Source organism: Silurus meridionalis, chromosome 22 (assembly GCF_014805685.1).
Source record: "Silurus meridionalis isolate SWU-2019-XX chromosome 22, ASM1480568v1, whole genome shotgun sequence".
In the NCBI taxonomy this organism is placed as follows: Eukaryota; Metazoa; Chordata; class Actinopteri; order Siluriformes; family Siluridae; genus Silurus; species Silurus meridionalis.
The window spans coordinates 15641316-15668184 of NC_060905.1; the positions used below are offsets into that span (position 1 = coordinate 15641316).

The 26869-nt window shown below is 38.3% G+C and overlaps 1 protein-coding gene across 3 annotated transcripts in view; it reads right to left on the minus strand.

Moving 5' to 3' along the window:
• vps50 (VPS50 EARP/GARPII complex subunit) overlaps window positions 1-25061 on the minus strand; it is a 189661-nt gene extending 164600 nt beyond the window's left edge. The window contains exons 1-4 of one of the 3 annotated variants that reach the window (XM_046834965.1): window positions 24899-25061; window positions 23089-23157; window positions 11358-11480; window positions 9734-9805 (exon numbers count right to left, since the gene is read on the minus strand). In XM_046834965.1, coding sequence (XP_046690921.1) covers window positions 9734-9805; window positions 11358-11480; window positions 23089-23157; window positions 24899-24931 — 297 coding nt within the window. In that variant the 5' untranslated portion in view covers window positions 24932-25061. Of the gene's footprint in view, window positions 1-9733; window positions 9806-11357; window positions 11481-23088; window positions 23158-24558; window positions 24669-24898 lie in introns of those variants that run through there. The other 2 variants (XM_046834968.1, XM_046834967.1) reach the window with 2 other exon arrangements.
• Window positions 25062-26869: the final 1808 nt, after the last annotated feature.

Consider the following 26869-nt stretch of genomic DNA (forward strand, 5'->3'; position numbering starts at 1 on the left):
ATGGTACTCATCATTCTTCTTCCTCCAAACACGTTTAGTGGAATTATGACCCAAAAGTTCTATTTTGGTCTCATCTGACCACATGACTTTCTCCCATGACTCCTCTGGATCATCCAAATGGTCAATGGCAAACTTAGGACGTGCCTGGACATGTGCTGGTTTAAGCAGGGGAACCTTCCGTGCCATGCATGATTTCAAACCATGACGCCTTAGTGTATTACCAACAGTAACCTTGGAAACAGTGGTCCCAGCTCTTTTAGGTCATTGACCAGCTCCTCCTGTAGTTCTGGGCTGATTTCTCACCTTCCTTAGGATCATTGAGACCCCACGAGGTGAGATCTTGCATGGAGCCCCAGTCCGAGGGAGATTGACAGTCATGTTTAGCTTCTTCTATTTTCTAATGATTGCTCCAACAGTGGACCTTTTTCACCAAGCTGCTTGCCAATTTCCCGTAGCCCTTTCCAGCCTTGTGGAGGTGTACAATTTTGTCTCTAGTGTCTTTGGACAGCTCTTGGTCTTGGCCATGTTAGTAGTTGGATTCTTACTGATTGTATGGGGTGGACAGGTGTCTTTATGCAGCTAACGACCTCAAACAGGTGCATCTAATTTAGGATAATAAATGTAGTGGAGGTGGACATTTTAAAGGCAGACTAACAGGTCTTTGAGGGTCAGAATTTAGCTGATAGACAGGTGTTTAAATACTTATTTGCAGCTGTATCATACAAATAAATAGTTTAAAAATCATATATTGTAATTTCTGGATTTTTTTTAGATTATGTCTCTCACAGTGGACATGCACCTCGATGACAATTTCAGACCCTCCATGATTTCTGAGTGGGAGAACTTGCAAAATAGCAGGGTGTTCAAATACTAATTTTCCTCACTGTATAAAAACACGTTTGTATTATCAGAGTAGCAAAAACATAAAAAGTATTAATTTTATGCTTACGACAGTTACAGTTATAAAATTACGACAGCAATTTTATTACCACGCAACTAAAGCAGCGCATATTTCTGTTTGACTATTTTTAGAAAAAATATAAATAAATAAATATAAAAGAGGCCAAATCAAAACTTTCAACGTGACACACGTTTATTAGCAACGTCCTAATAATAAACTCCTGCGAAAAATACATTTTAATCACTAAACATTTGTTTTACTGATGCATCAAGTCTCAAATCAAGCACCAAAATCCACCATCCAAAGGGGGAAAGAGGAAAAAAATTTAAAAAAATAAAATAAAAGATTTTCTTCTCAAAGAATGATCCTTTTTTTACACTGAAAATGTTCCAGACATGGTGATTCTAGGAATCAGGTTTTAATGGATATCAGTACAAGCCCGTGGTTAGTGTCCGTCCAGTGAAGGGGACACGTTATTTGGACAAAATAAACCCTCTTTCAAACCCTGTCTGTTGAAGTACGAGTAATAAAGTTTCGCTTGGATGGATGGTGTGAACAGGAAGGCAGGATGTCCTGTGGAAGTGTAAATCGTTGACAGGCTCACACACAAAGCGTGAGTAAGTGATGTGCCTGGTGGGGAACGGGGCTCGGGAGTGCTGGTGCTTTACAGACGACAGACTGGTAGAAGATGAAGCATGTCAGGACAGATAACAGCACACACACCTCACACAGAGTGAAGGGAAAGTGAGTAATACTGGGTGGAGTAGCTGTGTGTAATAGAGAGAGACAGAAATAGACTGAACTCAGGCCAAGGAACGAAGACAATAATTTAAGTTTGGAGGCAAAATGGTGTGAATCAGTTATTACCTGTAAATAAATAAAAGCTGATTTAATTAAACGCAAACCTGTGACAAAAGCTCGTTGCATCATTCGTGCTTGCATAGTCATTTGTCACAGACGAATCTAAGTGTATAACAGTAGGAAAAGTGTAGCAGAATTAATCCTTAAACTAAGCTCGAGAAAATAGGATTAATGTCAGCCTCCGGTTCCAGAGGGCCACCGCATTACCACGTTAACATCCTGCCTCGTTTCATACACCTGATATAATCCAGACGCTAATTAGCAGTGAGGAAATACTGAGCGTGTGAGAGAAAGAGGGACAGACGCACAAAACTACATAATTACCACTGCACGAACACAAAGCCAGAAAAACAACAAGTCAGTAACTCTAACGCAAGTAAACTTCATGAAAAGGACTAAAACTTTTACCTCAGGAAAAAAGCATTTCTTCGCGGCATCACATAGTATATGTGTTAGCTTTAAGGTTGCAAAGGGGCGAAAAATGTACGGGAAATTACCAAAAATTTTATATGAGGACTTCATCTGTGGAATTTTTGAAATCTAACAATTCAAAAACTTTTCAAGATTTGATGGTAATTTACAGAAATTTATGAGAATAGATGGACATTTATTAGGAATTTGTGGAAATTAAAAAAAAAAAACACATACTAATCTTATGCTCAGGTGTCCACAAACTTTTGTCCATATACTGTATATTGTAATGTGATAATGTAGAGAATCTGAGTGTTAGTTGTATAAGGTGTGACTATATAAACAATAATGTAGAAGAACGAGTGTATTAACGGAGTAAACACGTAAATTTGGCAATCCGAATAACAGCACTGCACTTCCAGCTGCTGTTATAGAAAAGTAAATCAACGCCTCCCGACGAATCAGAAGAAGGAATGAACCGTCGCTGTGGTACACAGAGATAAGCAGAGGACCATCTTTTAGTTTTTACTTTTTTAATCTTCTTTGCATCTTAAAATCAGCTGGTTCAATAAGAAAGCCGGAGTAATTAGAAGCAAATTAAACGCAGCACCTATTCGGGTCTCTGGGCTGGCTAGCTCATGTCTTATACTTTAATAAAGATTAAATAATATAGAAATAAATCGTAACTCTTCCCTCAGTGTACACGTGCCGTCTTAAGGGCATCCTGGACAATATGAGGCTACGTCCACATGACATGTCCGAAAACGCTTACGTTCCTGTACGAGCAAAGTGTAAGACCCTTCGAACCGCGTCATTTCCGCTTGTCGTTCTTTTACTTTCCGGCTCTTCGAAATGTCACGTCAAATGTCAAGAGAAGGGCCGTCACGCGACTAAAAAATGCGTCATCGCTTCCGAAAAGCCTCCGTTCTCACAGTCCACGATGCGACGCGTTTTCAAATTTGTCTGCTTTGGAGAGTGTTTTCGAAAATCAACATTTTTCATTGAATATGTTGCGCAATTTCGCTTAATTTTGCTTAAAAGCAGTTACTCGATACAGACGTAGAACTCCGAAACATTAATCTTGTTTATAAAGGCTTAGAGATTATAAAATAAGAAAAAAATAACGAAGGTTGTTGAATACGTAGGGAAATGTATTGAGCCGTCTCGGTGTGGACAGATGGCGTTTTTTTAAACGAAAACGTATTAGTGTGGACATGGCCTGAGTAACTATTCAGAGATGCCCATTAGGCTGTTCAACACTGATAGCTAATGACAAATTGATTTCTTTTCCCCCTTTACTGCAGACTGGATTCGAATGAAAAAATGGAGGAATGGAGAGAAAACAGCGAGGGGTGAGGAAAAGATTTATATGGAGGCCCGTGTCCGTCATAATTTCTCACAATTCCTAGTCTTTTTCTCGCAAATGCGACTTTATTTCTAGAATGGCATGGTATCAAACTGAGCATCCGATCCACGAAGAGAACTCGGTCTAACAATCAGCTCTGGAGATGATGACATGATTACCAGTGGATGCACCAAAAATGTTGGATGTTTATGAGAAATAAAGTCAGAACTGCGAGAAAAAAAAACGAGATTGCTGGGGAAAAAAAAGTCGGAATTAGGCAAAAAAATATATATATATATATGTGCCGGAAAGGAGCTTCCATAAGATTTAAGCCAAAAAAAACGATGCAAAGTTTCCATAGTTTGGGATCGTTTCAAACTAAAACACAAAGAAAATTGTGAACTTTTTTTAATTTATTTTTAGAGGTTTTTTTTTTTTTTGTTATATATTTGTATTTGCATTTTGATGTAATATGCCAATTATATCGCAGGTCCGTGAGGAGAGGGCGTAGCTGGATGAAACGCGTGGTAAAAAAGCTCACTTGCAGGTGAGAAAAGAAGAGAGAAAATAGTTAAAATCAGGGTTTTAAAACATCAAAAACACAGAAAAAATAAAAATTAAATAAAGCATTTTACAAGGCTGGGGATGCGAACATCCTGGCAGCGTCCCAACCTACCGTACGGCATATACGCTGCTTTGCCTGCCGCACGAAACCTATAATATATGTACTATTTTTTCGCATCGTCATCGTAAGATCGAAAAGTCGAACTTGAGGATTTTACGGCGAAATTCTTTTTCTTTGCAAAACTCAAAGATGTTAGGAAGTTGGGGTCAGAGCGCAGAGTCAGCCATGAGGGTTAAGAGCCTTGCTTGAGGGCCCCAAGAGCGTCATCTTGGTGATACCACCATGGTTTGAATCCCCGACCCTCCAATCAGTAATCCTGAGCCATAACCACTGATCTACCACTTCTTCTAATTTCCAGTTATGTCTGTGACAAAAACAAATACAATTTGAGTTTACAGTTTGGAATAGGATCTAGGACATGTATGACAGCAGTGAATTGTGCAGTAGGAACGACAGACTGGTTTAAGGTGGAGGTTGGACTGCATCAAGGATCGGCTCTGAGCCCTTTCCTGTTTGCAGTGGTGATGGACAGGTTGATGGACGAGGTCAGACAGAAGTCTCCATGGACTATGATGTTTGCGAATGCTATTGTGATTTGTGGTGAGAGTAGTGAGCAGGTTGAGAGGGAGGGCAGTGGAGTGTTCCAAATGCAGGGAGAAGGTGTGGTGAAGGAGGATGAGTTTAGGTACCTGGGGTCAACAGTGCCAAGTAATAGAAAATGTGTTAGAGAAGTGAAGAGTGCAGGCAGAGTGGAGTGGGTGGAGAAGTGTGATAGCAGGAGTGATTTGTGATAGAAGGGTAGTGCATGTAGGACGTTTTGGAGACAAGGTGAGGGAGGCGAGATTGAGATGGTTTGGACATGTGCAGAGAAGGGACATGGGATATATTGGTAGAAGAATGCTGAGGAGGAGACACCAGGAAGGAGGAAAAGAAGAAGACCAAGGAGGAGGTTTATGGATGTGGTGAGGGAAAACATGCAGGTAGTTGGTTTGAAAGAGGCAGATTTAAAGGACAGGGGGTATGGAGATGGATGATCCGCTGTGGCGACCCCTAATGGGAGTAGCCGAAGAAGTAGTAGTTTCGAATAGGATCCAGCGACAGCGACATGCCAAAAATGAACAGGTGAGGATCTGAGAGATGGTTAGCGCCCAGAAAAGCAATTAGTGTAGTAATGAACGACTGTCAGGGAACTGTCATTTGTCCTGAAGCCTCTCATTCTTCATCATTCAATCCTCTCAGTGAAGAATCATTTGAATTGTTGTGGAACTTTCTCACTGGAAAAAAAAGCCCTCTGTCCTGAGGACTGGTCCATGTTATATAAAATGAACACGTACTTACAGGGATCATCGCCATATCAACATTTACACATGTTTTACATTCTCTTTATGTAAAGTGTCTGCCATACAACATCGCCATATCAACATTTGTTCCTGTGTAAGTGCCTACTGCTGAAACCGATCCATTCAGCTAAAGCTTCCAACAGTGTGATGTAGTTTGAAGTTTTTGAAAATTGAGAATCAGTATATTAAATTCAACACAATCCGCCCCAAAAAACAACCTCAAACCAACAAAATCATCTAGAATCATGAGAATTTCAATCACCCGAATAAATACAAAAAATAAAAAAACGACTCAGGAAGACGGATAGCAAAGATAAAGGATTAAAAAAATCTAAGAATAAAAAAATAAAAAAATGCTGAAAAGTAAACAGCTCATCCTTATCTTCTAAAGTGCTTTCTGCACCGCTCCGACTCCCAGGCATGTGTGATTCCCCCGAATCATCCTGAATCAACAGCAAAGCCTTCTTTGTTTTACACATGAAGCATAAGCACACACACACACACACACACCCTCGAGAATGACAATCTGTTCGGTTCAACACTCACAAAATAACACAAGTGATAGCATGATGCATGTGTCAAAGTTAACCTGTGCAGTGTGTACAAGAGTGTGTACATGTTAGAGATGCGAATGTAAAAAGGAAACAAAAAACGACTGAACAAAAACTGACAAATATGTCTGCAAATGTAGAATGGAAAAAGCTCCAAGACTTTGCTGCCCCCAAGTGGCACAAGAAGTAAAATAAAAAAAGGAGTACAGTTCATTGTAGGGCTGAAGATATGATCATTTCGATATAATTACGATATTGTATTAGATCATGTGACAGTATGCGTTTTTGATAAATCATGTTTCTATGAATGAATGTCCTTTGAAATGCCAGCAAGAATGTATTTGAATGTATTTGTGTGTATGTGTGTGTGTGTGTGTGTGTGTGTGTGTGTGTGTGTGTGTGTGTGTGTGTAATTGAGAATTGTTCTGTCTCATTAACAGATGGGTGATTTTGGGAGCATTACAAGTGTGTGTGTGGTGAGTGAGCAGTCATGTATGTATGTATGTATGTATGTATATATAAAGATAGATAGATAGATAGATAGATAGATAGATAGATAGATAGATAGATAGATAGATAGATAGATAGATAGATAGATAGATAGATAGATAGATAGATAGATAGATAGTGATTTGCGGTGAGAGTATGGAGCAGGTGTAGAAGAATCTGGAGAGGTGGAGGTATGCGCTGGAGAGAAGAGGAATGAAAGTCAGTAGGAGTAAGACAGAGTACATGTGTGTGAATGAGAGGGAGGGCAGTGGAGTGGTGCAGTTGCAGGGAGAAGAGGTGGAGAAGTTGGAGGAGTTCAGGTACCTGGGGTCAACAGTTAGTGTGTTAGAGAAGTAAAAAAAAGAGTGCAGGCAGGGTGGAGTGGGTGGAGAAGAGTGATAGCAGGAGTGATTTGTGATAGTAGGGTATCTTCAAGAATTAAAGGGAAAGTTTATAGGACTGTGGTGAGACCTGCGATGTTGTATGGTTTAGAGACAGTGGAATTGAGTAAAAGACAGGAGGTGGAGCTGGAGGTAGCAGAGCTGAAGATGTTGAGATATATGTTGGGAGTGACGACGATGGACAGGATTAGAAATGAGTTTATTAGCGGTACAGCGCATGTAGGATGTTTTGGAGACAAGGTGAGGGAGGCGAGATTGAGATGGTTTGGACATGTGCAGAGGAGGGACATGGGGTATATCAGTAGAAGAATGCTGAGGATGGAGCCACCAGGAAGGAGGAAAAGAGGAAGACCAAGGAGGAGGTTTATGGACGTGGTGAGGGAAGACATGCAGATAGTTGGGTTAAAAGAGGCAGATGTAGAGGACAGGGGGGTATGGAGATGGATGATCCGCTGTGGCGACCCCTAATGGGAGAATGGCATGGCTCTACCTCTGCCATGTTAATCTGTATTCTATGTGAGTCTCAGGACACGCCTCAGCCTCTGTAGTGTTGTGATATGTCATATTCACGTAGCAGCAGTGGTGCTGAGAGAACGCGTTTAGCGACGAAAAATCGATCTACATATGAAATATTGGTCAAATTATTATTCACCTTTTACCTAATAAAAGCATAGCTTTCTAATAATGATATATAAATAAATAGTTTTTTTACTGATACAAATATGTTAAAAAATATGTTAAAAAACATTGCAATACAAATGCCAACTTGCATCTGATGCTTACTTTCTTCAAACCGATGCATCACATCGTTAACATTTATGACAACACACAATATATATATACACACACACACACACATACACATATACATACACACACACACACACACATACACACAGAGTATATCATAAAAAAATTATTCAATAATCATACATTTTCGTCTAATATTTATATAATTCTTCACCACTATATAAAGCTAAGCTGTAGCCTATAGGAATAGTTTTAGGAAGATAATCAAAGAAAAAAATAGACTCACTCAAAGAAACCTAAATAAAACAATACAAAGGAGAGATATTATGGAATATGTAAAATAGAAGGCACCATAACCAAACACATTTGAAATATGTAAAGTTTGCCTCCATGCATGAAACAACATCTAAAACTCCACCTACCAAAACAAAGTGCTGAACCAGGGACCCTGGACTTGGGTTTACATTAGAGAGATATGAGAGTAAATTACATTGAGCGATATTTTTGCGGCTGCATTTTTGAAGCTTCAGTAACACTGAATTATTGTGTGGAATTGGTTTAAATATACATCAAACCGGATAAGGTCATTTGAAAACCGCACATATGTAGCCTTCAGCAGAACTGAACACTCAACCATTCTGCTGAAATGGCAAGAAAAGGCCAAAATATGAGATAAACTGAAATAATAGCGTGATTGTCTGCATTCCAAGGAGAAAGTGCAGAAAGTCCTGCAGTAGAAATGCGCTGTGTCACATATGTGCAAGTGGGAAACGGGAAAAAAAAAAAAAGCAGGCGTCAGCTGCTCAGGCACAATTGAAGGCAGTTCAAAAATCATTGCAAATATTTACTTTGTTTTTAGATCTTAACATGCTTCTTTCATACCAAATTTTATTATAATATTAAACATATTTTGCTAACAGTAAACTAAGTGTTGACTTTATTTTGCCTTGATAAATACTATTATTAGAGGTCAACAGATCCATGCCTATAGTTTTTCCGGGTTGCATTATACAGTACGAGAGCGGCCACTAGAGGCGAATCACTGATGCCACGTGCTGTTTTTTTAAAAATGTACTTTATTTATTTTATTTAGCAAATTTGTATGAATCAGTATGGTTTTTTATTTTTGTAATAAAGTACAGTACTATTTTACATGGAGTGTCATGTTTGTTTGTTTTTAATCCAGTGTCCATTTTAAAAACCATCGGTTGATTAATCGATTATCGGCAGTTATCCAATCCAGCTACCGGTAAAATCCACTCGGCCGACCTCTAACAATTATACCATTCTAATCATAAAATGGGTTTTACTACAAATTATATGATTATAATTAAGTATCACAAACTGTTCTATTGAAGTAGTATTTAAAGTCCTCTCCAGGAAGTACAAGGACACCAAGGCCAATTCTGTTGCTAGTTTAAAGACATTTAGTTTTAAAATCGATAAATTTATAGCTAAAGGTGTTAAGCAACTTAGAACATTGCACTATACATATTTATGTGATTGGAAGTCCTTGAAAATGTGACTCATAGGACTTTTGGTTGGCCAGGTCTGCCCTGTTATCTTGTTTAAACTAATTGTACCAGCGGTGCGTGAGTGGAGGGCGGAGCCGGACGGAATGAGCGGTAAGAAACACCTGTACTGCCAGGGTGACAACGAAAGAAAATAAAGAAAGCTCTGCTTGGTGAACTTTTGCCTGTCTATCTTTCTTCCAGAGTTCGGTACCAGTGGGATTTGTTACACCAATCAATAGTTCTGCTTGTATCTTTTTTTGTGTCCTGGGTTTTACCTGTAGAGAGTGTATTGGTCATTAAAAAAAGTATAAACCAACATAAACACCAGAGAGCCATCTATGGGAGATGACAAGTCATTTTCAGGCTGGAAAATAAGAGGAGCAAAATCGACCTGAGCTATTGCACTACGTCCATTTAAAATGTCCTGAAAAAAGAAAGGAACCACTAAATAAACACTGTATAAGACCCCAAACAAGAGAACAGCAGCGGTTGAGAAGAAACATACTGAGAGCTGTGTATGTAATATGGTGTACATTTACACTTACAGCTGCTTGCTGTCTCTTCAGTTTATCTCTGTATTCTTCAAGATCCTGCAGGTTCAGATCTGGGGGAAGTTTCTGCAATCACACACACACACCCACACCCAAACACACAAAAAAATATGTATACTCAATTAGCACAAATAAACACACACTCGTTTTGATTTCTTCTTTAAAACATCAGGAGAACTGATTCATGTCAGTCCACACAGGCCACTCTGGAGCTTGTTCAGTCTCATCAAACATAACAATTAAGTAATAAGTAGCGAATGGAAACCTGCTTAAAATAAACATATATTAAACAACACAAGCCTTTCCAATCAGTGCACTTGTCGCGGCTTTTGGTTCCCGTGCCTACCAGTAGCCTAAACTACAGCTGGTTGAAGACTCACTAACAATCTTCTTCTTCTTCTTTCGTCTTTTCCCATTAGGGGTCGCCACAGCGGATCATCCGTCTCCATACCCCTCTGTCCTCTACATCTGCCTCTTTCAACCCAACTACTTGAATGTCTTTCTTCACCACATCCATAAACCACCTTCTTGGTCTTTATCTTTTCCTCCTTCCTGGTGGAAATACGTCAATTTGCAACTGTGTTTCCTGTGTTTTATGAGTTATGACCATGCAATTTTCAATTGTATGCTTTTTTTTTCCACTTTCTCTTTATGCAGCGTGCCAAAACTCAAAATGAATCGTGCGGTTTGCATTTCCGGTGCCTTGCACTGAAAGCTGTCAATCAAGTGTCAAGGGAGGGACTATATTATTGGGCGTGTTCGTATTGGGAAGTGACATCACTCGCAGTCGACGGCCAACAGGGGAAATTGCCAGTAATAGACGATTTTGTGGAAGACATTATGATGCTCGTGCAGGTAGTTGATGACAGTTCATTCTATAATTGGATTAAGGTAAATACAGTTTTCATAAATGTATAAGCAACATATTTTGAGATGAGTCTTGTGACAAAAATGACAAGAACAGCCATAATAAATCATAGTACTTTGGATACTTAAGTACATTTGAAGGCAAATACTTTTGTACTTTTACTCAAGTATAAGTTTAAACGGACGCCTTTCCTTTTTCTGGAGTCCTTTTTTACCGAACGTATCTCTACTTTAACTACATGGTTTGTGCACTTGGGGTCTGTCCATAAATGGCGTAAATGAAAATGTTGAGTGAAGAAAGTAAAAAGAGCAATCATCAAAATACTGTCTAGATTTAAATCCACCTTTCACCTGAGCTTTTCAAAACAGGATCGCTTCGGAAAAATGCCTACATTTGCATTCTAGAAATGTTGATGATGCAATGCTTTATGCATTGATCCTGAATTAAAGCAATAATGTGGAACCTTTTCCCACATACATATATAAAGATCAGGGCAGGAGGAAGACGAATTGCTTTCCACCCCACCTGGTTTTGCAATGCATACGATCCCAAATCTAATGAGCTTTTACACCCACGATAAACGCACAATCCATCAATCCTGGACTTGAGCGCCGCTCTGCGTGGGTCACAGAAACGTCCTTTCGGGCTTCATGCTTCATGCTTCCTGCGTGGACGATTTGTCAAGATTATGGTATAGCCTGAGAACAGTGTGGATCTGTAATGCGATCCACGGAGTTCATGTAAACGCACCTCAAGCTCGTACCGCACCATGTCGGTGGAGTCGTTCGAGAAGTAGACCTCCTCTATGCTGTCGATGATCTCTTGCTCAGCCTGAGGGTCAATAGGCTGCTCCCTCAGCTCCCTCAACTCCTCCTGAGAGACAAAAAGAGGTAAAAGAGAAGTAAATGAACACAAATAACCCAATGCTTATTCGGAGTCAGCGCTATTTTCTTGGGCACGTGACCGTGGGAGAAAACGCGTTTCCCTTCAAATAAGCGATCCGGCGCATTCTTTTTTTTAAGACCGCTGCTAAGTACTTAATACTGCCACCCTGAGGGGAAACGCCTCCTAGATCTTAATAAAGGATTAACACAGGCACGTCAATATCAGTAGAAAAACACAAGCGGACACACGGCTTTGCAGACTTTGAAGAATGATGCTGGGAAGCAGAACTACATGATGCAACTCTGGTTTAAAAAAAAACTAAGGTGAAAAGAGCATAAGGCAAATAGTGTCAGCTGCCTCCCGCTCTCTAGTTTACCCTGTTCAGTTTTTACAGAATCTATAGGTGTAGATTCAGTAGGAGATTGCCTGAAAACTATTCATCATGTAGGGGAAAAGAGACTTTTCACAGACTTTCAGAGATTAAAATTTTACCCCTCCGGTCTTGATGGGTAAATCGACAATATGTTTTGTTAAAAATATTCCAAAACCATTAGGTTTAAATATTGGAAAGAGAACTAGACTGATTATAGACTGAGAAAAAGAAAGATCGAGCACGAGAGAGTCTGTGCCACATCTCTACTAATAATGAAGCTGTTGGTGTTAATTGCTGGTGCCATTTATTTTTTTTTTATTACATTCCTTGTAACATTTTCTTTTCCAGTTCATCAAATCTTATAGATCGGTCATTTATCAAATGCACCACATTCACCCTGATCGCCACCTATGTTACGCATAAAATCATCCGTTTAGCTCTTAACGGTGTACAGGAAATGTCTACTAGAGATTGAACTGGAACTGTCAGTGTGTTCAACAGTTTAAACGTACACATAAAAGTTGGGACAGGGCAACAAAGGTCTGAGGAAAATGTTTTCAAACTTTTTTGGAACTGGGGTTGTAATAGCAGGGTTTAAGATGTAAGCTGGGACAGTGTACACTATCCCAAATGGCTTGAGACAAGTTCCTGTGGGAGATGTTCCAGATTACTAAGTAATTGCTGGGTAACGAGGCATACTGGTGGCACAGGCCAAGGAGCAGAAGAAGGCAGTTGTGATAAACGTGGTAATCCCAGATGACTCTAACATTAGGAAGAAAGAAGGGGCTGAAAAAAACAACTGGAAAAGATGCTGAAGGTAAAGTCTGGGAGAGTACAGGAAAAACTCCATGTACAACATCTGCAAAGTTCAAGGAACAGCCAAAATACTGCACTGAAACCTTAAAACTCCAAGGCTGGTCTGTACAGATGTTATCCCTAAGCCAAATGGTTGCAAATTGATATCAGTGAAAGAGTCAGTAGATGGGGCCCTAAAGAAGGCACCGGATATTTTAAGTGGATAAAAGCTGGTTTCCTTTTTTTAACCTGGTCAGTACTTTTTGTAAATCAGTTTTCTCTTGGACATGAGACAAATGTACCTCAAATTCTACCTCAGAGAAATTCATCTATCTTCGGCTGTTTAATAAATATCGTTTATTATCGATTTCGTGGGCATCACCAAACCCAAATCAGCTGACAGATGCACTTTGGTTCACTATGGCGAACCAAATCCAGGTTGGAATCCTACCTCATGATCCACCATGACCCTAACAAAAGAAAATGAATAAACAGTAAACCAATGAAAATGTGGCCTTTTTTCATCTTGCCTCCAGACATTTTTAGATTTTCTGCTGTAAATCGGTCACATTTGGTTGCAATTATGTTTATTTCTTTTCAGTCTATATATTTTTTAATTTTCTGATTAAAGGGTTACTGGTTATTTTGTTCCCCAAAACATCTCCGTGTTAAAAATGTTAACGAGCCATCTACGTTCTGTTTTATCTTCATTTCCAAGCTGCCATCGACTCTTGGTGAACAGATGCTTTCTGTTTTAAGTCATTAGACACCTTAATGAGACATCTGAATAAAAATTATATTAATTAGAGCCAAATGGCAAAATGGATTAAATAAAATTAAATAAATGAAAAAAAATCTAATTAAATAGTTTACATTTGTACCATTGGCATCGTTTTTTAAAAATGCACTTGAAATGTGTGAGGCGGAGACTAAACACACTTGGGGTACGCCACTTAATATGTTAATGAGGTAACTCAGATTATAGCTATGTTCCACAGGTAAAAAGGATAGCATTGGGTACACATGTGCACCAAACAGAAAGCCCTGTATAAGAAATGGTTCAGCATGAATACGTGTACTGTTACACCACTAGTAAAGGCAGATTTCTGCTTTTAAAGAAGCACCTCATTTGGAAAACAGGAATATTTTTCACTCAAACTGCTGACGATGCAAACCTTTGCTTTCGACTGCATTTACTTTTAACAAGTGAAACCATTTATTACATTGGCAGTTGATGATATGGACACAAGGGTAAATGAAGCCCTCAGAGTTTTAGAGTACAAGAGGATAGGGTTGTAGTAACTGTTCCCAGGCTATAAAAAGGTTTGACTGATCAGCCCGTTTATATATTTTGACTGGTGTTTACTAGCGCTCACTGACCCCTCGTGGTTTTCCCAGCAATCTGAGTGCAGCTGAAGGTACAAGTTGTTGATAGGTAAAAAGACGGGAACAATATAAAACAGGAAGCCTGTCAGAAACAAAGACTGATGATGAAATGCAAGATGACGGATAAAGGCATTTATTTATTAGGTAGGATGAAATATAAAGAAATGTTAAAGGCAGTACAGAAAGTTCAGAAATTTGTTTATAAAAGAGTGATTTGTATTAAAATAAGATCAATTACTGATGAAAAAGAGGCACAAGTCTTTGTCAATCGCAGACAATTTAGAGACATTTTTAATCCTAAGATAAAAAAAAAAAAAAAAGAAATAGGGGTGGGGAAAAAAAACCCTCATGAAGAACATCAGCCGAACTGCAATCTCAAAAATTTGGGGTCTCAGCCAAGAAGCATCAACTTTTCTTGTTCAAAAAGAACAAACAATTTTGAAAAATATTATGTTATATTAGGTTTTATATACATGAATTAGAGTTGTCAAATATTTAATTGCAGTAAATCATGATTGTCATGAGTTAATTCGTGATTACTCGCAAGTCAATCGCACTTTTTTATCTGTTCTAAATGTACTTCAAATTCATACTTTTCAAGTTTTTAATAATCTAATCAACTTGGACAAATATTGATGCTTTATGCAAATGTATGTTGATTATGAGTGAAAACATCCAGCATGAAAACAAAAAATAATGTAAATGTTTAAATAATTATGGGATTTTAAATTACGTAAATTATCAGGATATCAAACGGAACTTTGCCATGTTTCCACACAGACAGTAATAATTGCCGGATGTGTTGCATCATGGCAGATTTTGGTGTTGATCTGAGACTTGGCACATCAGCAAATCAAATGTTAATGTTAAAAATATATATTTTTTTATTTTGCTTTTTTTCGTATCTGAGTAATGAAAGGATGTAGTGAATAAATAGTTTGAAGGTTTTATATTTACTTATTTGTAACAAAAATAATCAAAACTGTGACTTGCAGCAGTCTTGTCATTGTATATCGTTATTAATACAAAAATAATACAATGAACGATTGTAATAAAGTTACACTTTTTGTGATGTAGGTCTACTGGCCAACACAAATCCCTTACACGCGTGATATTCCACACGTGAACGTTGCATACACACACACACATTTTCATAAAGAACTCAACTTCATGGACTACTACTGTCTTACTTTTGCACATGCACGTTATTCACGTTTGATAATCCAAAATTTGTTCTCTCTAAACAGAAACCATTTGCGGCCCCAACTCTTCCATCACAAGGTTTTCTTTCAGAATATCCAAACCCTGGCCGTCTGCAAACCATTCTGGATGAGGGGCTCTGCCAAACGCACAACTTTTATTTAATAAAGTATGCTGAAATGAGAAGAACGTTTAAGTAGAAAATATCTTTAGAGAATTAAATACACACAATTATAAACACATCTGTATTACCCAAAACAAGGTCTAACAAACAAACTAAATTGATTAAAACAAATTGAATTTTCTCATTAATTCAATTTAATTGAATGAATTTAATTTGCGCCGATCAGTTTAAATCAATTTAATCAAGTGTATTGCATTCCCTTGATTTGTTCTATTTAATTTTTTTATATTTTATTTTTATTTTACCCAAGCAGGAATCTTATTTAAAAACTGCTTTAGAAAATAATAATAATAAATAAATTATATATATATATATATACATACACACACACATACACACACACACACATATACATATATACATATACATATACATATACACACATACACACACACACACACACACACACACACACAAACTACAATAGACAGACTTTTTTTTTTTTTTTAATACTTTATTAATCTCCCAGGGAAATTATTATTTCTTTGTATATCCCAGCAATGTTACGACGCTAGGGTCATAGTGCAGGGTCAGCCATGTTACAGCACCCCTGGAGCTTTAAGGGCCTTGCTCAAGGACCCCAAGAGTGGCAGCTTGGCAATACTAGGGCTTGAACCCCCCTGACCTTCCATTCAGTAACCCACAGACTTAACCACTGAGCTCAAACCTCCTAATATAATATAATATAATATAATACCAGCACAAACATGTAGTGTCATGCCTTAAAATATCATCATCATACACTATGTCAAATAAAGAAGCTTTTATCGTCATTTCTACCATATATATCTGACGCAGTACACGGTGAAAACGAGACAACGGTCCTCCAGAACCCTGGTGCTACAACACACAACATAAAGCTACTGTATACTGATTACACAGTACTGTGCAATATAAAGGACTGGATTATAAAGGAAACACAATGCAGTGCAAAAACAGCAGTAGCAGCAGGCGAGAGGTGCAAAAAAACAGCATGTAAACAGTGTAATGTGATTAAATATAAATAATAAATAAATGGTGGTGGAATGGATTGAGGTGAGTAATGAGTGTTTGTTGAGTTCAGGTTGTACAGTTCAGTAACACACAGATGAGTGAGTTTTAGTTCAGGGTAATGACATCTTCATGGGTAATGACATTATGAATTGTCATGACGTGCAAAATACAGCACATGGGGAATGGATTCTGATTCAGTCTTTTCGACTTCACTGCATCGTGCGTACAGGAGAGAAAAGGAGATTTTGGGTTTCATGCATTTCTATGTGGGAGTGAATGAGTCATCGCTCCGAAAGAGAAAGTGAGAAATACGCAAAGAAAGAGCAGTGACGTGTAAAACCGTCAAATTATTGACTTTATGGCATCACCAAACACCAAACACCCCCATCCCACACACACACACACACACACACACACCCAGCTGCATTTAATAAGATGATATTCGTATCGAGTTGTTTGTTTGAAAGAAAAAAAAAAGGTGGAAGAGTCAAGTTTTCCCTCATAGGGAGAGGTTTACGAGGCCTCGCTCAATTTTCCTTCCGAATGCAGAGGTGCAAATTCAAGCGTGAAGCCTCGTAGATGAACAACGCTGCCTTTTTGGCTGTGAATATCTCACGTCTCTCTGTTTTCAATGCCCAGAGGAATAAACGTTGATTTGCGCGTGAAAGGCACCGTCACGTCCGTGAAAAGAGCCGAGCCTATGCTGTTCAACTCGAGTGCTTTTAAACACAGCTGGTCCAAAAGAATAACAAATAAATAAATAAAAAATTACAGATTGTGTTCAGTTGCATTTAAAAGAACAATAATGAAGTATGTTGAGATGAGAGGTGGGGGGAGGGGGGGGGCAACGTGCTGATAGATAGATAGATAGATAGATAGATAGATAGATAGATAGATAGATAGATAGATAGATAGATAGATAGATAGATAGATAGATAGATAGATAGATAGATAGATAGATAGAGCCAAGCTGAATGCAGAGCTCCCATGTTTTATCAGAAGGTCCTAAAAAGGATGCTGTTTATTGTATGGAATATCTGAGTTATTGCAAATCAAAAAAAAAAAAAATGCAAAAATGCAAAGCCATTTTAGAAAAGCAACTATACACTAAAATACAATTATTTTTCTTATAAATTATTATTTATTCAAGGTTTACGGAATTAAACTAGGTAGACAAATCGTGCACACAGAACTACAGTGCCACCTGCCGGCCAAGTAAGAAGAACTGCCAAAAAAAAAAAAAAAAAAAAAAAACAGTGCAGGAATGAAATAATGATGTTTAAAATACCGATATAGTGATAAATTATTTCACAAAACAGCTTCTTTTTAATTAATCTACTTTTATTATTATTTATACTATTAAACACTGCTTTTCAAAGTTACAGTCTCATTTTGTGAGGTCAATTTGGGCACTGTTGCGTTATACAGTACGAGAGCGGCCTCTAGAGGCGAATCGCTGACACCACGTTCTGTTTATTTGAAGTGTCCTTTTTTTTGTTTGTTTTTGTTTTGTTTTTGCTAATTCGAACAATTATATGAACCACTGAGCCTTCAGGGTCCGAAATCAAAACCCGGAATGCAGAATTTAGTAGAACTACACAAAACGATATGAAGAACACACATCACTCAGGAAAATGTTCTCACTCCAAGGAAAGTCCAAGGAAATAAGGAGGAGCTTTTTTTCAAAACCAGATTCGGACTAAACCAGGAGAACGCCAAAGACTGAGGCCTACACTTATAAAGCTCACTACCGGAACCTGTTTTTTTTGCACAACATTTATTACTAAGTCTTGCACAACTGCACATTATCAGATAATAATCAAAGAAGTCACATTTGTTTTGGAAAGTGAAAGTAAACACTTTATTCTGTTTCTACTTTTGGGTTGATTTCTATTATTAATTCACTTTTACTGCACATAGAATAGGGTGTGAACTGCACAACACTGTCAGCAGACTAACACTGTTACACATTTTTCAAGATTATATATGTCTAAAGCACAAATAAAGGGAACTGATAAAGTAGCACAGTCAGTATTCAAAAATACTTAACAGTAACGACAAGGCATGAGAAAGAAGCTTCCTGTGTTTTGAGCGTATTGTAACAGATTTCTTTATGATCATGAGCATACTTGGTATTGCGCACTTTGCAATACTTTGTGTCTCCCAATTCAGCCTTTTTCTTGCTATTCTACCTTTTTTTTTTTTTTTTTTTTAAGACAATCAGGGAACATCACCCCTCTGTAATGCCAGAAAGTTTTTCACATTAAAAAATAAATGGGCTAAAATTAGTAGATTAGTAGATCACAGCAAATCATCCGTCTCCACACCCCCTTGTCCTCTACATCTGCCTCTTTTAAACCAACTACCTGCATGTCTCCATTCTCAGCATTCTCCTACTGATATACCCCATATCCCTCCTCTGCACATGTCCAAACCATCTCAATCTCGCCTCCCTCACCTTGTCTCCAAAACGTCCTACAAGCGTTGTCCCTCTAATAAACTCGTTTCTAATCCTGTCATAAAAAACCTCAACATCTTCAGCTCTGCTACCTCCAGCTCCACCTCCTGTCTTTTACTCAATGCCACTTTCTCTAAACCATACAACATCGCAGGTCTCACCACAGTCCTATAAACCTTTCCGTTTACTCTCACAGATACTCTTCTATCACAGATCACTCCTGCTATCACTCTTCTCCACCCACTCCACCCTGCCTGCACTCTTTTCTTCACTTCTCTAACACACTCTCCATTACTTTGCACTGTTGACTCCAGGCATCCCCTTATTCATTTTCAATATGAAACCAATATCAGAGCTCAGAGCTTCAGCTGGAACCCGGTTTTTGTCTCACGGTTACGAACTCCTACAAAACATCGGATTATGAGCAGCAAAGCTGTGACGGCATGCGTCCAACGATTGCAAGATGCACTCTGAATAACGTCAGAATACTTTCATGGATCCAATTTAAAATAACAGGGAACATCTGACAAGTATCGAGACTTGCAGATCCGAACAGATCGGCGTTTCACAGTCCTACTCTTCCAGCCTATTTCACCTGCACTGAATATTTTAGTGTTTTCAGCTCATTAATAAGGCCTGTATGATTATACCAAGCGATACAGATACGCTCCTGAACCCTGGGCTGAAGCTACAATAGAGCCTGAGGCAATCCGAGAAGAAGATTAAAGATTAAATTGGCCAAAAAAAATTTAAAAGGGAGAAATATATAAATAATTTGCTCAAACATTTAACTCAAAGAATGAAACTGAAACAAAAAAGAACAGTAGTGAGGTGCTGCTTGGCTTTGTGTTATAAGACCTGCGCAATACTACACTGCCGATATATAATTATACTATTCGTTCACAGTCTCGCCCTGCCCTTGCCCTTTACTGAAGTGAAGAGAATCTAATACCATCTATAATCATAACCATTATTAGCTTAGATTTTAGCTAAAAAGTTGAGGTCGACCAATAGCTGGGTTGGATCGTACTTGCTGATAACCGATTAAAATCAACCGATAAAATGGATACCAAATAAAAAAAACATGACAGTTCATGTAAAATAGTACTGTACTTTATTAAAAAAATAAAAAAGTACTGATTCATAAAAATGTGCTAAATGAAATAAATAAAGTAAATTTACTCCAAATAAAAATAAAATCTAAAATAAATAAAAAAAGATATTTTAAATAAACAGCACGTGGCATCAGTGATTCGCCTTTAGAGGCTGCTCTCAAACTGTATAATGCAACCCGGAAAAACTATAGGCATGGATCTGTTGACCTCTAAAAATAGTATTTTTTCCATGTAAAAAATCTCTGAAATAAGATCTGAAAATGGCTTAGCGCTGACGCTTCCCATTCAACTTGATGGAGATTCAGAGGTTCTGCAAAAAAGAATGGGAGAAACTGCTAAAAAAATAGGTGTAGCATCATACTCAAAAAAGACTTGAGGCTGTAAATGGTGCCAAAGATGCTTCAGCAAAGTATTGATCAAACGCAATATTTAAGTACATCTTTGACGAAAATTATAAATTTTATTCATTGTTGAATGAGGCAAAATGTTGCCACCAAGTTGGTCACACAGTTGTATAGAATATCTATACAGTAGCATTATATTTTCAATTCATTCAAACTAGGAGACCCAAACCTGTTCCAGCATGTGCCCCTGCATATGCCCCTGTGATCAAAGCTAACTCCATGAAGATATGCTTTCTCCACTAGCACACTGAAATCTAGTGGAACATCTTCCCAGAACAGTAGGGGATATTATTACAGCAAATGGAGACAATGTGAAATGGGATGTTCACAAATATTATAATCAGGTGCCCACAAACTTTTGTCCAATAATGTAGCTATACATATATTTCAGAGACTGAGACACAACACATGACCTAACCAAGTAGTTCCAGCTAAATCATATGCAGAATGCACTCACAGTCGACCTTCTGATTAATTGCAGTTCGGAACTCACGGTTTGGAAAATTCCAACCTCGTTTGGAACCAGACTAACAGCGAGTTGCGGATTATTTTAAAATTGTCGGGAATCCGCAACGGTGACCGAATGTTCAGGAACGTTGGGAATAACATTTTAAACAATGTATTTGGTCAAATTTTGTACAGTATTACGTTTATAAAGTGACAATGTCTAGATGAATTCACTAAGGTACCGTAGGGGCTGCAGGGGTGCGTCCAAAATTCGTGGATTTTCAGAACTCGTTTTAGAAAGTAACCCCCGCAAGTTCCACTGTATACCACTTCTTCAATTGCATCACAATCCTAAGGCCAGTGCATTGTGTATTGGCCAATAACTGACAGAAATGCTTCACATAGGCCTCATATTGAGCAAGTAACCTAAAAAAAAGAAGTAATATAGGATCTTGTGTCAAATCTGATCTGTATAATGTCTCAAAACATTGGTTCGGTGGCTTTCTGAATTCTCCTCTCATTATTTCCTGTCACTTTACTGTAAAACCATCGACTATATAAGTTTATACATATAACAGCCTTCCATGCTCTAAAAAGGAATTTAACAGAAATCATTGGGTACAGCTCTTATTGCTGAACCTCCACTATGGCATGTAAGGCCAACATTGGGACCATCACAAACCTCCTGCCAGGATAGACTCAAGTGTAAGGTATTAACAGCCGCAGCGACATTATGCTTGTTGTAAAAAAATATATTTTACAGGATTTATCCCGTCTTGCAGGTGATAAAAATTTAGCAGCAGTAGCATGTTTCCAAAAATTCAAAATGGAAATTTGTGGACATTTGCAGATTAATCGGCACCGAAAGTCGATTGCTGGAACTATCAGCAAACGTCCATACCGATAGTTTTTCCGGGTTGATTTATACAGTATGAGAGCAGTCTCTAGAGGCCAATCACTGACACCATGTACTGTTTCTTTGAAGGGTCTTTTTTTTTCTTTTGGATGTAACTCTATTTATTTGGAGTGTTACTTTTTGTTTTAGTTTGGATGCATGTCATTTACTTTCCTCAATATTTATTAATATAATTCATATATTTATATGATATATTTCATTTAGCACATTTTCATGCTTCAGTACTGTTTGTTTTTTGTAATCAAGTTCAGTACTATTGTACATGGAGTGTTTGTTTAAGCCGGTATTCATTTTAAAAACTATCGGTTGATTATTCAGTTATCGGCAAATACGATCCAACCCGTCTATCAGTATCGGTAAAATCCGCCCAACCTCTATACAACAATTATTATTCATTAGGGTTAAACCATAGTCACTCAACAGACAATAAGCGTTTCCAGTCATTGTAATCCAAACTGTAGTTTACATCAGGGAATACTGAAACATGACTAAACATTTTGACGACCTTGTTGACATGATCACCTATTTCCCATATATAAGCCGCACCCACTGAATTTGACAAAGATTTTTATTTTGAACATAAATAAGCCGCACCTGTCTATAAGCCACACTGAAACTAATGAACTTTACACAGGCTTTAACGAAAGACAGTGTCACGGTGTAACGGGTGAAATATGTTGTGGCTCCTTTAAGAGCAGAGCCGCATTTTTCCGGTATTACTGCATGTGTGCAAGGCGGAGGAATATGTCCTTATTATTTTCTGATGCTGATTTCTAAGTTTCTTTGACTAACCCGTAACGCTGTTGCCAAGAAAAATAAAAAAGCAAGAGTTTTGGAAACCTGTCTGTGCTTATGTGATTTCTGTTGCAACTGGAGTTAGTGAATAAGCGGCAGGTCAAACGTCAGAGGAACCTCATCCATATTTATGATGTGGTGTGGTCTAAATCAGTGGGAGCACGTCTGATTTAATATAAAGAGTTTCATTGGTTCACCTGAACCCGTTCCGCAATTTCATTGGTCTAATGTTATGGGTCTCAGTTTTTTGGCTTGAAGTTTGTGAAACCGGGAAAAACCCAGGAAAAATCCATAAATTAGCCGCTTCATTGTTTAAGCCGCGGGGTTCAAAGCGTGGGGAAAAAAGTAGCGGCTTATAGTCCCGAAAATACGGTACATATTTTTTGACAGAAAAACTAAGCATTTTGAAAAAAAGTACAGGCTTTTGCAAGTGATTCCAGCTCATGACCAGCGTCTGCTTATTCAAAGTGCCGAATAAACCTTTTCTCTCGATTCTACACATCACATGCATGAAGTTTATACAAACTCACCTTGCTTGGGACCCTGAAGCTCTCCACAGGACTCATATCTGCCATACTCTCTTGAGGGCTTTTCAAGCCCTGTTGAGGAATAAAAATGGAAGAAAGTTAATTCATTAAAAGAGGAAATGCAATTATACACATTATACAAAAGTATTTGGACACCTGATCTTTCCTGCAATATGCGGTTCTTCTCCAAACTGTTACAACAAAGCTGGAGGCACACAATTGTACAGGACGCCTCTGGATGCGGTATAATAAAACTTTACGTTCACTTCAACTCGGAAACCCAAACCTGTTCCAGCATGTCAATGTCCCTGTGCACAAAGTGAGCTCCATGAAAATATGTTTTACCTGGATTGGAGTGAACCTCTTAGATTTGGTCATTGGATGGAACCCTGACGGATCAGACGAATGTATATTGGCGATCGGAAGATCACATTTGAGCAATTTGGTTCTTTTAATCTTTTGTTGAGTCATTTTGAAGGTGACTTTGTTCCTTTAATTTCGTTCCTTCTTAGCATCGATGGGAGTCACTCGACAAAAGAAGATGAACGACTCACCCCAAATGGCTCATGAGACGAACTACTCAGTTCTGTTTCCTGTGTTACGTGCTGCAAAGCATTTACAGGGGTCACGTGATAAAAGAGTCGAGGGGTGAACTACTCAATTATGCTTCTTCTACATAACCTACTGGGATTCTGCGACACTTTGCTCGTACGCCAACCGGTAGAAAATGAACGAATCGCTCTTTGAGACGAGTCATATTGAAGACTTGTTCAGAACGAACAAATCATTTATGTATAAATCCTGCGAAGAGGAAAGAGCAGTCCCTGAGATTCTCCACCCTTTAGAAGAGCACACAGGTTTAAGATGAACTCAATGCAGGTTGGCATCGCATTCATATTATGATCAGAGATATGACATTCTTGAAAATATGTTCTTCCTGGACGGAGACCAGTTTTGTGCATGTCGGCATGGTTCCACACGCACACGTCTAAAGATCAGTGAAGTTCCTGAGCAACTCAATAACTTTGAGAACGGATTTGGACTGGAATATCTAAAGTCTACTACGATGACACAGGTTTGCATGAAGAGTTCTGCATTTAAGAACTTATACAACCAGGTGTGATTGAACTGTAACAAATGGACATTCGGTGGTTCCTCAAAAGGTTTCTTCCTCATGCCATCTCAGGTTTTTTTCCCCCCATAGTGAAAACTGCTTTGCTAATTTGAGATACAATTAAAATGATGAGGAACAAACCTCCAGGTACTAAACGTATACATTCTTATGCGACTCTACAACCGTTATATCTCTGTACAGCTGCTTGGAGACATTGTGCATTGTTAAATTCGCTCATAAAAATGAATTGAAAATTAAAGCCTGGCTTGGCCTGTACTGCTGTGCAGCTGATAAACAAGTCCCAAGAGAAGCTCTGAATCTAATCATAAAGCAGCAAATCTATATAAAATTTTAAATACCTTAAAGACCGGAGGATTATTCTGAATGAATGAGATGGTGATCTTGGCAGCAGGGAGATTTGTTTGGCAATGGTAATTACGTCACAAATGTGCGACATCAACACCCCTGGTCGTCCGGTTTATCATATAACTTAGATTTCCTTATGTATAAAGATGAAGATGAAGCTAAATCTATAAACATTATTTATGATTATTTTGCCATCCAGGGTTTTTAGCTGGAACACGGCTTCATTATACTGCCACTTTGCTGACTGCACTTCCGGATTTCTCCCGTCTCTGCCATTTAAACAAATAAAATAAAAAATTAAGAGAAAAATATCAAGACGTTATAATAACTCACCTGTCGAGACATTAAAGACTTAATTTTCTGCATCTCGAAGCAACTAAAGGGTCAGTTATTAAAATCAACAAGCAGCGAAACAACAGTAAACTGTTCAATGTTGCAAAGAGCGAATCAGATGTTGCTATGCCAGACAGCTGCCATGATTCTTCTGGGCCACGTGACCGGAACGGCGCCGCGGTGCCTTATAGGATATGTAGTTGACCTGATATTTTCGATTGCCTACAAATCGATCTACTGTGGCCTAATGTTATTTCATGCACTCTGAGTTATTAACACTGTTAAAGAGTTGGATTCTAATGCAATACATGGCCAAAAAAACCGACCCGGACATATCACAGTTGTGCCAAATGCGTAAATATTGTTTTCCGAGTATGGCCCTTTATGACGTCATTAAGGGCTGAATTCTGTTTAAGAGCACCCAGAGCGAGAGTGAGAGCCTGCCCATCACCGTGCTCCATTCCTTTACAAAAGTCTTCGACATCGCTGCACCTGATTTGCTCAAGAAGACCGTCTCCACGAAGTGTGTTTTTTTGGATGGGAGGGAAGAAGAAACTTATTATCTTACCCTATAGGCACATCCTGCAGTAGTCTCCATTACTTCTGTTGTTTATGATGATCAATTTCAGACTCAAGAACTAATTCTGGATCAAATATGTACTGATGGATCTGACTGTTAGTTATAGTTCATTTAGGACGTTATTTATTTATTATTTAGGCGATATCGCAGCTCACAGACGATCGCAATCGGGACTTCTTAGCTCCGCCCACGCCAAGCCTCCAGGAGCTCGACTGTTTTCGGGGAGAGAAGCGTTAAGCTGTATCTTTCTTTAATAAATCTGATCAAACTCAATACTCTTTGGAGATATGAAGGATGTAATACTACTCCATCTGTACTCAAGATTAATATGAGATTATCTAAAACAGTGTGTGTTATATCCCGTTTAAGTTTAGACTATGATCAAGAACACGTTAAGTTTGCTTGGCAGCTGCTGGATTGGTGCGTATCGTACAGTCAGGTGAATAGATAATACACTGTGGAGTTCTCTGTGGAAGGATGCCTGATCGTACAGTATTCCTTATTCTTAGACTGATAATTGTGCCCAGTTCCGGTTGAGGCCTTGTCGTTCCAGTACTTAGTAGATGTCCACATAATGACATAATGTACACATGCATAGTGCCTTTGTTACTTCACACTTTCAAAGTTCATTGTTTAAATAAAAATTATATATATATATTTTTATTTGAACAATGTAATTTGAAAGTATGAAGTAACATATATACTATATATACAAAACCAATTCCAAAAAAGTTGGGACACTGATCAAATTGTGAATAAAAACAGAATGCAATGATGTGAAAGTTTCAAATTTCAATATTTCAATCAGATTACAACATAGATGACATATCAAATGTTTAAACTGAGAAAATGTATCATTTTAAGGGAAAAATAAATCAATTTCCTGGCATCAACACATCTCAAAAAAGTTGGGACAAGGCCATGTTTACCACTGTGTGGCATCCCCGCTTCTTTTTATAACAGTCTGCAAACGTCTGGGGACTGAGGAGACAAGCTGCTCGAGTTTAGGAATAGGAATGTTGTCCCATTCTTGCCTAATACAGGCTTCTAGTTGCTCAACTGTCTTAGGTCTTCTTTGTCGCATCTTCTTCTTTATGATGCGGCAAATGTTTTCTATGGGTGAAAGAACTGGACTGCAGGCTGCCCATTTTAGTACTCATATCCTTCTTCTACACAGCCATGATGTTGTAATTGATGCAGTATGTGGTCTGGCATTGTCATGTTGGAAAATGCAAGATCTTCCCTGAAAGAGACGACGTCTGGATGGGAGCATATGTTGTTCTAGAACTTGAATATACCTTTCAGCATTGATGGTGCCTTTCCAGATGTGTAAGCTGCCCATGCCACATGCACTCATGCAACCCCATACCATCAGAGATGCAGGCTTCTGA